At 41.9% G+C, this 14,069-nt stretch overlaps 1 protein-coding gene across 3 annotated transcripts in view; it reads right to left on the bottom strand.

Annotated features, from left to right (window-relative positions):
* ARHGAP26 (Rho GTPase activating protein 26) overlaps positions 1-14,069 on the bottom strand; it is a 533,008-nt gene that overhangs the window by 18,012 nt on the left and 500,927 nt on the right. For 2 of the 3 annotated variants that reach the window (XM_050962626.1, XM_050962623.1), the window contains one exon: positions 3,183-3,293. The exons of the other annotated variant lie outside the window; for it this stretch is intronic. In XM_050962626.1, coding sequence (XP_050818583.1) covers positions 3,183-3,293 — 111 coding nt within the window. The remainder of the gene's footprint in view (positions 1-3,182; positions 3,294-14,069) is intronic. 3 annotated transcript variants of the gene reach the window in all.

Below are 14,069 nucleotides of genomic sequence, written 5' to 3'. Positions count from 1 at the left end.
AACATTCTGGGAACACAGAACAGACTTAAGGGTAACGTTTCCTGGAGATAGTGGCAATTTCCATAGGTGAACTAAAGAAAACCAGTAACAGGGGCTGACTGGAATATGCAAATAGCCTGATAGTGCCACCAAGAAGCTTGTTTCCTGGAGAGATTGCAGCGATAGCGGGAGCTAGACTCTCCATCTTCCATCTTGAGATCTAGCACAGCCTGGACTCCTCTAGATCTTTTTCTCATTATGAAGGAAAGTCCTGAGCACCTTTCTCCCTGAGAGAAAAGTTCTATTTCCCCAGTTCCACGTTGTGTGAGGTTTCGTTCAGGACAGCTTGATGTTCCTCATCTTCTCTGAAGGTTGATTTCTAATGACAGATCCTATCTGTCTCTGTGCATGGTCTTTTGAGAAGAAATCCATCTTTTCAGGATTTACCACGTCTGTTGCCAGGGATAACTGTACCCTATCATACTATGGTTGACGAAGAGAGCAAATTTGGGTTCTAAGACACTGTAGAATTCCAGGACTTGCTAAATGTATTTAAAAAAAAGTTAGGTCACTTTCCTTTGCAGGAGCTCGTTCATCAAAAAAGACCCTTTTCTGTTAGTACCATTTTCATTCAATATAAATAGGAAACCAAAACAAGCTTACTACAACCCAAAGAACCCCTGGCTCCTTCCCCAAACAACAAATAAAGAGCAGTAAGAAGCAGAGTTTATTTGTCTCATGAGAGTTCATAATCATCTCTCCCACCACAACGTTCTGAGATGTGCTTTGAGATTTTGAGTTTTTTCAAAACAAAACTTGGTTGAACCTATTTTCTCCAGCTTCTGACTTCAAATCATCAGTTGGTCCAAATTTGCTCAAATTGGGCATGGATTCACCCAGAAGCTTTACAAGCCTCTTCAGTAAACCTGGTCAAATTCACAACGAAACCTCAGACCGGGAAAGCTTCACGGGGCTTTGTAATTTCAATGACACACTTTGGCACAGCTGCAAAGATGATACTTTTCCAAGTTTTCCCATCCAGTCCAATTGGATGTCAAGGGTGGGGAGTGGCACTGTTAGACAAACTAACGAGGTTACATCTCTACCATTCAGGAGCCATGTAGGACTCACTCAGCATGCAAAACTTTGTGGAGGTCATAGAATTAAAACAAAGGCATTTTCTTGGCAACGGCCCTGAATTATTTAAGCTGTTGCTATTCTTGTGAAATAAACCCCTTTAGGCCTCCAACCACTTTTTTTTGTCCTCACAGCACCTCAATGCAAGTTGCTACTATCAGGATCGTGCCATTTCTGCTGCTGCTGCGCCCTTCAAGGAGATAAAAAGCTTGGATCTTTCTGATCACTCATTTTTAATTTCTGCCTCGAAGCATGGCATAGGGCCAGGAAAGCACTCAGTGGAGTTTTCCCAATGTGCCCTTGTACAATTTATAGAACGAGGGAGTCGTTCTCTCAGAAGAAGGGCTACTTAGATGATATTACACCACTATTAGGCCTTTGCAGGCTCCCATCAAAACAAATAACCTGCTGAATAGACAGGAGTTAAATGTGGCATTTGTAAGTTGTGGGTGAAGGTAGTTTTCAATTTTTTCATATGAGCAGCAGCACTCAGGTTCTGCCTCTGTCCCTGAGATGGAAGAGACATCTCTCTTCCTGCTGCTCTGCAACATTTATGCACTAATGAATACTAATTAAAGGACGGGGAAAAAGCAAAGATAATTCCCGCTTAGGATGTTCATAAAGGAATTAATATGGCTTTTTATTGCATTTTTTATAAACCACTTGAAGAGAAGGGGCCTGTTCATAGGGCAGCTTTCTGGAGGTCATACTGAAAATCATCAGAGGATGGTTATTGCCAACTCTGGGTTAAATACTGTAGCAGTGCAGTTGCCAGAGATGGGCTGGGCGCTGCCTACTAATGAGTGTTAGATATTAAGGCATCAATGCTACCCTACAATCCAGCACAGCAAAGCAGCTGGGAAGCCTGGTTAACCAAATCACCTTTAATAAACTAGTACAGAGAGAGTAGACAGGAAAAAGGGGGTGTGGTACAGGTGACATATCTATAAGGCAGACTGACTGCTTCTAGCTCCATACCAATCATAAGAGGACACAAATATATCAATGATATTGCACCCAATTTCATTTCTTTTACAAGGTAAATGGTCTTTGCATTCCCCCAGCTCCCATAATACGATACATATTCAGTTCAAAGGTTTATGTTGAAGAGAGGCACATTCCTGCTATACATTGCATGTTTCTTCAGTGGAAGATAAACCAATCACAGCAGCTAGTTAGAATACTTCAAGTTCTTAGGGCTACACAAGATGGCACGTCACAAAATACGAATGCTCTAGGAAAATGGGTATTTTATCAGTTGAGACCATGCAGCAGTTTTCTGTACTTAGAGGCACCATGATGCTAGGCCCTTTAGAAATAACCTAGGTAGAGCATTATATAATACCATATCCTTCCACCTCAAAGGGTAAGATTTTTAAACCTTCCTTTAGGGGGTGTCCCCTACTTCCAGGATCAATTTATTTCATGTGACATCTAACTACCTGAGATGTAGACACAATAAGACAGATGTCTATATTACATAGTTTCATTCAGTAATTGGCACCCACAAATTGCAGGTGTGAAAAGGGGAGATTGGGCTGGGGGGGGGAAAAATCAAGGCCCATAGTATTTAACAATTCTTAGTTACGCCGTGCAACACTCCTGTGAGGTTACTGCATTTCTTACCTGTTGTAGAGATGGTAAAATGAGGTTCAGGCAAGTTAAGAGACTTGGCAAAGGTCACAAAACAAGACAACTGTAGCAGCGGGAATCAGACTTAGGGGTCATGATTCCTAGTTGCCTGCTCTGATCACTGAGAAATTCTCCCAGTGGTCTGCACCACTGTTGGGATAAAAGGAAAGTATCTACTTGGTAGATAATTAACTGTTGTTAGGTCATCTCAAACCATTCCTCTTGGATCATGCGATGTTTGGAAGTTTCCTCTCTTGCTACATGAAGGCAGCTGAAAACCAATGAAGGCTGGTAACTAAAACAACAAGCTAGAGACCAAAGCTGGACTGCACTGGGAGAACTTGAACAAGACTCACAGGAAAAAAAAAAAAAGTAAATAAAAATATAATAGCAGCAGCAGCAGCAACAGAAAACCAGAACAAACTGCAACAGACCTGATGGGGGATGAGTCGCTGGACGTAGAGGAGGTGGGCATAGGACTTGATGGCGCAGAGAACATGGGCCAGGACGGTGAAAGGGGTGATGTTGGGCTTGGATTCTGAGGGCTGCAAGACAGAATCAGATAACTTATCAACACACAACCATCACAAACAAACAAAACAGAGAAAGACATTCCAACAACATCCAACAAGAGTAGGCACCTGGGGAATATTCACAGCATGAAACAAAGCTACAAAATGGAACACTGAGACCTTGGGAAATAGTTTCAAGGCCAGATCTGCATTTCTTTAGACAAAAAGGGCTGGACCTTGCAATTAATCCCTGCTCTATTATTCTTTTGCTGGCAAGCTTCCTGCTTTGTTGTATGGAACGACTACATTCCAGGTTACAGAGGTCGTCTCACTACACACAGCTGCTTTCTTTCCCCAGTTACTTATCTGCTTTGTTTTATTTCCCCCATTGTTGCCAGGCTGTTGATCATATTTCTGGATATTAATGATGTCTGTAACCAGCCTTTCATTCCTCTTTTTATTTTGGTGGCCGTGGTGTGCAAGTATGAAAGGCTATTCCCTGCCTGCAATCCACAGTGCCCGAAAACAATTTTCTGTTTATATTTTTAACTAAATGGGCCTTACACACTGGAAGCCTAGAGGAGTTCATTATCTGAAGAATGGCAGGGAAGTTCTTTCATTCTAGTATCTGTCTGAAGAAAATTAATAAGGAAAAACCTCCAATAAATATGCCCTAAATCATGTAACTTGGGTACCTACTATAAAAAAAGAAAGACCCTTCACTCCAATATTGACAAGCCCACAACAGAACACATATTACACATGCTCTCTGTGACTAACTCAGCTTGCTGACATGGACTCTTTCTCTGTTCTGAGAATGAACGAAAACCAAGTTTTAAGTATAACTTATTTTGTGAAATCAGCAAAAGGCTATTGAGGAAAGCATCAATGCCCTATCAAATGGGATTTCTGCCAGTGCAGGTAGAGGACCTATTACTCATAGTCGGCAGCTAAACACAACTGGTCTATAGCTGTCAAACTTATAAATGATCAGCAAGCCTCAGGATCCTCTGTTGGGACTCCAGCATGAACCAACCAATCTATCATGATGCAACAGGTTTGCAAGTGATGTAAATGGTTGATATGCACGTAATAGAGTCTGCTCATTATTTTTGCAGTGCTTGCTTTGATTGTTCTCCCCCTCTACTGTAACCTTTCCATTGCCTTTTTAATTGGCTTGTTTTAAACTTCACTCTTTTTCCTCCTCTGTATAAGAGTAATCAACTCAGCTAGCTCTGGAATTTATTAGATACTGATTCAGTACTTTTCCTTGAAGTATAAGTGTCGTAACACAGAATAACGTGGAACCACCTTACAGCAAATTCTGAGAGAGTGAAATTCCTCTTATAGAGAAGTGGAGTAAAACTTCCTTAGCTGTTTCAGTGCCTTTCAGGGGATCTAAGTATAATTGCAACAACTGCACTAAAAGAACGTGCACCACTTGAAGTCTCGATAATCTTCTAGCCTTTCAGTGCGTTTGGTGTCTGAACCATATTGTCCGTCTAATTTAGATTGTAATCCATGTTTTGTACAACACTAAGCATGCTACCAGCCCTCAACAAGCAGTATATAAAAATACCAAGGTGGGTTACTTTGTAAAGACTAGTTTTATGCTTCAGTCTCCAGTGAGCAATCAAGTTCCATTTGTCCTTGATATGCAATGGGGACTGCAAGCTAGAGATCATACAGCCACTGACCTATGGGCAGCCACCAGTATTGCAGACAAACACAGTACTTAAAGGGAAGTGGAGCAGAGGATTCAGTGGTAAAATAACATGGCTGATGAGTCTTAAGAGATTAAATTTGTGTTTGAGAAAATGGCAAAATGGATCTGTCTCTTATGTTAAGAGACTCCCAGAGGTTGTTACTAAGCCAGTTTCCCACTATTTTGGGTTGCTATACCAAGGGCCACTGGATGGAGTTAGTACATTTTTCTGTTCTTTTGAGAATGGCCCAAAGGAGCTGAAAATCAATCCCTTTTGAGCAGTTAAGAAAGGTGGTTTGGACAACAGAAAAGAGTATAGTCAGGTCCTTCTCAAATGCCAGGCCATGTGTATATCACATTCTAGGAAACAGCACGGACACATGAAACCTGTCTTTTGGCTCCTTCTAACCAAGGTTTCCTAACACTATTACATGAATTGTGTTAGGGACAACATCTGTGTTTTTTAAACATCAGAATAAAAAAAAGTTTTTTTTAAAAAGAACAAAGATAAGGAAAAATCTTCTGAAAACAATGACCTTACGCTAGACTCCAGCTCATGGTTTCTGTTTCTTATCATAGGACTAGGACTGGCCCAAACTCTGGAATATTTTGTTAGAGTGAGAAAGAGAAGTCAACAGGATGGACAATATTCTGATTCAGTTTCAGGTTATGTTTCAAATGCCAACCTCCTATCACAAACAAATCAGCAGTTTCGGCGATAGGTTAAAGGATACTGTTGAGTAATTTTTGGCACCTTTTCTTTCCTTTGCTTGAATTACCCTTTTAATAGCTTGAAAATAAAATTTAACTCCCTGCAGATCATGCTCCTCCTCTACTTGTACAGCCCTCATTCCTCCCACCTGAGTTTATGGACGAGCCAGTATCTTCTGTCAATGTTCTGAGGTTCTTATGGTTTCTCACACTCTTAACTCTACATTCTAAAACCCTCAACATTCTAAAACAGTCTCTCCAACACTCAAGTCCCCGCTAGTCTAAATGATGACAGAACGTGACACAAATCAGGGTTTCCTGCATCCCCTTTTATTCGTACTTGAAATGAACATGGCTCCGTCTTGCTTGTGTCCAATTCCATGCAAATCTCATCTGTCCCTTGCTGGAGTTATCACCATTGGTGAGAGAAAAGTGCATTAAAAGAATTGGTGGATTCAGTCCACCTTCTGGTGAGAAAGTGGCAAAAATCATCATTACAGTCGGCACCAAGAGGACATTGTCTACCACCTTTTAAAAGAGGTCAAAATTTCAGCTAAACTACTTGATGTCCATGTCCATTCAGGAGTAAACCCTTCCTTGCCTTATTCACAGGAATAGTCCCACTGAAGTCAATAGGAGCAAACAATCTCCTTACCTTTATTACTTAAGAAAGTCATATTTAGAGAGAAATAAGTAAGTACAGTAGCACATTAGAATTTCCTTAGGAATACTATATGAAAAAAAAACTTTAATGATTTTATACAGACTTCTATCAGAAATTCCCAACACAGTTCTCTGATAGATATCAGGTTTTTTAAAAATTATTTGTTTTTATTTGATATTTTGCTAAAAATTGGTCATTCCTTTATAAAAATGACAAATTGTCTCCAGACCTTTGTTTATTTATCTTTTTTAGCAAAAACTCTTAGGTTACTTGAATTTATTATATATTGAATATATTCTACGTTTAAACAAAGGATGGCACTGCAAAAGGGACAATTAGCCAGATCATAAAAATTAACCCTTTTTTGTTCCCTCTCTGGCAGGCATAGGATGCTAGCTATCTTGTGATGACATTATACCTTCTGGTCAAGTTGTAGAGCACAGCAGCAGGCAAGTATGACTTATTCAATGTGTGTATGGGCATGCTTCTGCCCTTGAATAGAAAGAATATGCTAGATCCATTCAAATATACATGAGTTCTTCTTTCAACTGTATGAGAGACCTGAGCTCTTCCACCTCCTTTGGTGTAATGAAGAGGAGCTTGTCTTTTGGAAGCTGAAGTTCATCAGTTCTGTCCCTCATGCTAACCCTATGCAATGCTAAGGAGTTACGGAACATTAAAAGTCTCTTATAGCGTCACATCATTACATGGTAAATACCATGGAAATTACATCATTATTTCATCTTTACAATAGTGGACAGGGTACATATGCTTTTAGACTTTCTACTATTACTCTACATTTACATAGCACCTTCCAGGAGAGGCTCTCAAAGCACTGTATAAGGAGGATGTCATACTACTGATTGGTAAACTGAAGCTTAGAGAAGTGAATTGGCTCATTCTGGTGAGTCAGTAGCAAATGTGGGAACAGAACACTTGACTTCCAGCCTCTAACCACTTCACCTGGCTGTCTTGCTACCAGACATTCTGCAGTTTCAGAATAATTTACAGGAAATCTTATATTCTACGAAAAACATTTTATCTACCAGTGAGTCTTCAGTAGTTACAATACCCAGTGAAGAGAGTTCACTGCAGGACTTGGGGTATTTAGGAATGTGTAATTAAAAGCATTTCCCTCTGTATGGTGTATTGGACCAATACACTGTTTCTGAGATTAAACTCATTTCGAAACGATGTAATTCTCATTAATCTTAAAGACAGCTGCGTCACCAGTATGTATTTCCACATTAGCCATTTAGTCCACTGCACTAATGACAATATAAAATATAATCAATAAGGTTCTCAGAAGAGAGAGTTATTTCTATTTGGTTATTTTATTTAAAAAAAAACTTATAGTAAGGAGCACATATTTCAAACTAACCTTTGTCTAGAAAGCTGTTACAGTAAGCCATTTGGGCCAGGGACTGGCTTTACTGTGGGTCTTGGATGGCACAGAAAACACCGTCAGTGCCTATCAAACCGATTAATGAAAATAATAAGTAATGAAGATATGCATTATATTAAATGGAAAAATGATCCCACTTCAATTGAGTTACACAACTCTCTTCAAGTGGAGTTGTATTGGCATTAATTGGTTCAAGTTGATCAAACTATTCTCTGCTCAGTCTTGCAGGTCATTTTGTAAGAATCTTTATAGGAAACCTCTTCATAAAGCAGAGATTGTGTTTTAGGATTGTAGAATGTGCCATCCTTATGTTCATGCCTACCAGCTATGTGATCAACACACAAGTTAATGGCCTCCTCTCTATCAATATGCTTTTATTTATTTTTTCCTTTTAAAACCTACTTTAACATACTGCTTGAATATTGTCCAACTGTTCCAGTTATGCAGCCACAGAGCCTGTGCTTTCCCTATGTCTCTTTGGCAAGCAAGGGTGGTTGAATAAACACACACTATTCTGGGATCTCTTTGTATCTTGGAAAGCAGTTATTTTTGGACTGATTTCCTCTCTCTCTCTCTCTCTCAGGAATCTCAGAGGGGGCAGTAGGGCTTTTGAAAATACCAATTGTTGTCTGAATTCAACTGTATATTTTAATTGTATGTGCAAAAGTAACATTCCACATGAAGTTATTTATTTTTTTACCCTTGTGTAGGTTGCAGGCAGCACTTCCGGTTTGATGCATAATGGGAAATAAAACAGAAAAAACGAACAACTAGGAACCAAAAATATCAAAAACCGGAAACAAAAATCTGACTAACAGTGGCTGAAATTAGAATCTCTAAACCAGGATATTAACTTTTCACAAATAGCTGCAGGAGAGGGAATTCCGTGCCTTGGCAGCCCAAAATATTCCACTGCTTTAGAGCTTTCCTTCTTGTTCATTACATGCCTGCTACTTGAGAAAACTTTGAAGAATGCGAAAAGCAACAGTGAACTGCAACTGTGGAAATCCACGGCAAAACAACAGTATGTGCATTGGTAATGGTATTTTCGAAGGAGCAAGAAGGATTTTGGCACCCATTGACTTTCAGTGAGCATTCCCATCCTCATGTTTAAGTTGCAGCCTACACAAGTAAAAAGCCCTAGTTTTATTTCCATATTTTGATCTCATTTCCAGTTGCTGCATCTAAAGGCTCTAATCCCCACCCCTCATCCTTATCCTGTCTCTCTCTTCCTCCCCATACCCTGCCAGTCTACCTACCAGCCTCTCTGACATTTACGTGACACAGCCCAAACCTTGCAGCCATTTACGGGTCTAAATAATTATCCCTAGCATGGTTTGAAGACAGATTTCACTGTTTTATTCATCTGGCTCACAGGACCTCATCAGTTCTGCTGGAAGTAGCTTTTCAAATGATTTTCTAGGGAACTCAAAATTCAAATAATTGTTTCCAGCATAAAAATAGCTTACATGTGATTGGGAACAGCCTATCAATAAATGGAAATAGCCCATCAATGAATCAGCTCTATAATATACTCAGTAGCCCCATGCGGTGTTCTCTATCAATACTGGACTATATATATCTAAAAAAATCAATGTTGTAACCATTCCATTCCTACAAAATAAAGCTGCTAAGCTTCAGGCTCTCTCAATGCAACAGCCAGAGGGTAGCTGTTGCACAACTAGCTAATGCAAGGGTATTCAAACTTTGTCAACCAAAGGCCACGTTAGCAAATTTCCAAAGGACAAAGCTATTCTGAATAAATAAAATGGATCTCAATCCAGCTGCCCTAAGATACGATACAGAGCTCTAGACTATAGAGACCATGACTCCAGCATGCAATACTGCATCTTGATCAAGGTACACGCCACATCCATTAGGATGGAAGGTTGTTTGCATTTCAATGTCTACTCAGGCTGCACCTCCATGTTAAAAGTGGCATTGCAAAATCCCTCAGGATGCCACTGCTCAGTGGGCTGCACTTTGGTTACCCCGATCTACTGGTTTTCATTTATATGTATCAGTCATTTAGGCAGGATACACGAGTTTCTCAGTTAGAACAAAAAAATGCCTTTTAAAAAATTTACTTCATATGGTACCTTAAAATGTAACAGAGGTAAAGCTAAATCCTTCGCTAGGGGGTTTTGCTGCTAGATAATACGTGGCGTAAAGTTATTCAACAGAAAAAGAAAGCATCCATACATGTCAAGAGTAGACAAACCAGTAGCCCAGGGGTCGGAAACCTATGGCACGAGTGTCAAAGATGGTAAGTAAGCCAATTTTTAATGGCACACTGGGGCCTGCCTGGACTCCAGTGTGCCATTAAAAATCCTGCCGACACAGTAAGCCGCAGGGTCTGCGCTCCTGGGCTGGAGCACCGGGCCAACTGCAGCAAGCCGCCGGCCCCCCCCCCGCCTTCCCCTCAAGCCCTGCCACCGCGAGTGCAGTGCTCTGGGGGCCGGGGCTGTGCACTCCCGCGGGGCAGCGTTTGGCTCCATGGGGAGGGAAAGATGCTCCCCGGTCACCCGGAGCCCTGCTGTGCCACATGCAGCACTCTGAGGGGCGGGGCGGAGCAGGGCTGCGTGCACGTTAGCATGGCTCCGGATGAGCAGGGAGCCTCTTGATAAGGGGTCCGGGGCGGGGGGGGGGTTGGATAAGGGGTGAGGGCAGTCAGGGGACAGGGAGCAAGGAGGGTCCTGGGGGGCAGTTAGTGTGTGTGGGGTCTCTGGAGGGAGTGGTCAGGAGACAAGGAGCTGGGGGGGCTGTCAGGAGGTAGGGGTGTGGAAAGGGGTTGGGGCAGGCAGGGAGGCGTTGTATGGATCCAGAGTTCTGGGGGTCCTGTCAGAGGGTGGGGAACAGTTAGATAGGCATGGGAGTCCAGGGGGTTCTGTCTGGGTGCGGGGGTGTGGATAAGGGTTGGGGCAGTCAGGGGACAGGTAGAGGGTAGAGTCCTAGAGGGGCAGTCAGGGGACAAGGGGCAGGGAGGCTTAGATAGGGGATGGGGTCCCAGGAGGGGGTAGTCAGGACAAGGAGTGGGGGGGGTTGGGGGTTTTGGAGGGGCAAGTCACCCAGCCCTCTGCCCTGAGCCCTGACCCCTACTCCCACACACACACCCAGCCCTCTGCCCTAAGCTCTGCACCCCCACAAACCCCCCAGGCTCCTGTCCTGAGCCCTGTGCCACTCGCAGGCCCCACTTAGCCCACTGCCGGCCTAGGTGAACAGAACCCCAGACCAGCAGCGGGCTGAGCGGGCCAGTGGCGTAAGATGAACATTTTAATTTTATTTTAAATGAAGCTTCTTAAACATTATGAAAACCTTGTTTATTTTACAGTATAACACTAGTTTAGTTATATAATATATAGACTTGTAGAGAGAAACCTTCTAAAAACATTAAAATGTATTACCGGCACGCGAAACCTTAAATCAGAGTGAATAAATGAAGACTCGGCACACCACTTCCGAAAGGTTGCCGACCCCTGCAGTAGCCCAAGGATTCTGTTATCAGCTGCCAAACAAGTCCTACCAAAATGGCGTCTTCAACAATAGCCCTTACTACACATATATCTATATCTCCATAAGTGTAGTCCATCTTCCCCTCCCTTTTACAACATGGCTAGCTCAGCCCTGTGTCTTCACAGTCTTTGAGATGCCTTTCACAGTAATTTGTCCTTTTATTTTTTCTGCTTCACCTATTTTCTCACACTCCCATATGATACAAGTTGCAAATGTTTCTCGGCTTTGCTAATCAGGCTTTAGGAATGCTGAGGAGTTTCATCCGCACTAAATGCATAGCAGCACAAGTATACTTGAATGATAGAGAAACTGGGCCGAATCCTACTCCCAATTGCATATCTGTAAATATGGGAGTCATCCTGTGATGTAAACCAAAGAAAGAAAATTTGATTTTTTTATTGGTCCATTCTATAGAAAAATCACATTTCATAATATTTACAGGTCATCTTGGAAGTCTGGAATGAATGTGCTGCCATCACTAGCTTGCTTGCGCTTTCCTGTGTAGATAAGTGAAAATGCTGAGAGGCAGGATGGAAAAGTGACTAATTAGAGGGTGTGTCTTCAAATGAATAAGCATTTATGGAATGGTTTTTCAGTGTGAATCTCTTCCATGGTAGGTAGGACCAGGTGGGAGGAAGTGTTCTCTTGTCTCACAATTACATCTAGTAGAAGTGTCAAGTATCAGAGGGTAGCCGTGTTAGTCTGGATCTGTAAAAGCAGCAAAGAATCCTGTGGCACCTTATAGACTAACAGACGTTTTGGAGCATGAGCTTTCGTGGGTGAATACCCACTTCCTCAGATGCATGCATCACCCACGAAAGCTCATGCTCCAAAACGTCTGTTAGTCTATAAGGTGCCACAGGATTCTTTGCTGCTTTTAGTAGAAGTGGTGACACAAGGTATCTATCATCTACACCACTAAACAACGCTGTAGCTCACCAACCAATCACTGCTGTTACAGGATGGTACTAAGACTAAATAGGGTCCAGATTCATCAAACCTCCATCCTTTTTTCATACCTGTGCAATATGCATACACACACTCAAAAGAAGTGCAGAGGGAGACTCTTACTTCCCAAATCAGACCACTCTTTATGGACACACTAACCTCACCCCACCCCCACCAGATGGACTGATTATTCAGTCAGTTAAACTAGAGTAGAACTGGACCATGCTATACTTAAGTCAATGGAGATATTCAGATGGAAGAAAGGAGAAACAGACCCCTGATTTCAGGACTAATAGTTGTGTCTGGTTCCTTCACACCACCTAGCCTAGATCCTAAATATCTTGACTTATTCTACCCATTTTCTTTGAAGCTGTATTTTCTGCTGCAGGAATAACTAGTGTCCCTGCTCCATGTCTGCCCAAAAGGCTTTCAGTGAGATTAAAAAAATTGAACTAGTAGATTTTGTGTTGAACAAAACACTTTCAAACCCCATTAAAGGTGTTAATTATTAATGGAATGGTTGCATTTGCCAGGAGAAAACCATATTGCACTTTAAGAGGGAAGGATTCATAAATTAGGGGCCAGCATCTTATTGGCATCTTCTTTCATTAGCGGTTTCTTCTAATGCACAAGGTAACTCTCCAAGGTTTAAGAAGCATTAGTTATTAAAAAGTTTGCTCACTGGTAGGGAAAACCGGTATATCTCTCTGGGCACCTTTCCTTTTAGATGGGACATTTGCTTTGACACTCAATTCACTATCATTTTATTTCATTCAGTTTTCCAGAGCAACTTTAAAAGTGAAATCAACCAATCAGCACCTAGGAGTTCTTGCAAAATCTCTATCATCACCCCATCGGTTATGAAGGAAACTAAAATCCTTCTTAAAGCTAAAGCTCTCATCTCATCAGGATGGTCGTCTTCATGTGACCAAACTTTTCAGAGAAACACATTGTTCTGCACATACTGGGTTGGATACTCTGCCCACTGAGGCCCCTTTGCAACACACAAGTGGTGGGAAATGGTCTTAACATGGTTGGAGATGGCCAGTGGAGAATTCCTCCTTTGTAGAGAGACACTCTGCTAGGGTAAGACTGGTGGAGGCAGCAAAACTTTCTCCAGTGTTAGCCATCCTCACCCTCAGGATAGCGACTGGGAGGAGAGAGCTCCATGAGATCCTCTATTTGCGTATGGTCTCTCAAGGACATCATGCCAGTAGTGTAAGACAGAACTGCTCCTCTGCAGCTCTCACTTGCACTGGGGTCTCACATCTCAGGCTGAGGGAGCCACAAACAGCTCCCATTTGCCCTTTTATTTCCATTTCATCCGACAGAGCTCTGGAGGAGCGGCGAATCAGCCCAAAAGGTCTAAATTTTCAGAGGACCGGCCTCCCCTTTCTTGGCACAAATGATCTATGAGGACAAAAATACACCTGTAAAGAAAGGGATCACAGCCTTGGAAGGAAGGAATAATTTACTGCACAGTAAGTCAAGGACATGCTGTACTCTCATACAATTCAGTCACTCTGGACTAATGATGTCACACGACACACTCCTCTGACCCCACACACACCCTCTGATATGCCTCACAGAATCTAATGTTAACCTCAAAGATAACATTAGCAAAAGAAGGGCTATCAATATGGGTCAGGCAGCAGCAACTAAATCCCACAAGCTGCCATTACCAATAAGAGATCCACACCCTGAAGAAAGCAAAGTTGTTTTTACATTTTTTAAAGTACTGTCTGGAGATAGACAGAATGGCTTTCCCTTTAACAATCATACTCTAGAAGAAAATTCATTGCTTGCCTAGTAATTTTCCTCACATAGATGTAAATCCTAACACAAAACTATAGGTATTTATTT

Source organism: Gopherus flavomarginatus, chromosome 7, assembly GCF_025201925.1.
Source record: "Gopherus flavomarginatus isolate rGopFla2 chromosome 7, rGopFla2.mat.asm, whole genome shotgun sequence".
NCBI lineage: Eukaryota > Metazoa > Chordata > Testudines > Testudinidae > Gopherus > Gopherus flavomarginatus.
This window is presented reverse-complemented; position numbering and strand designations above follow the sequence as displayed.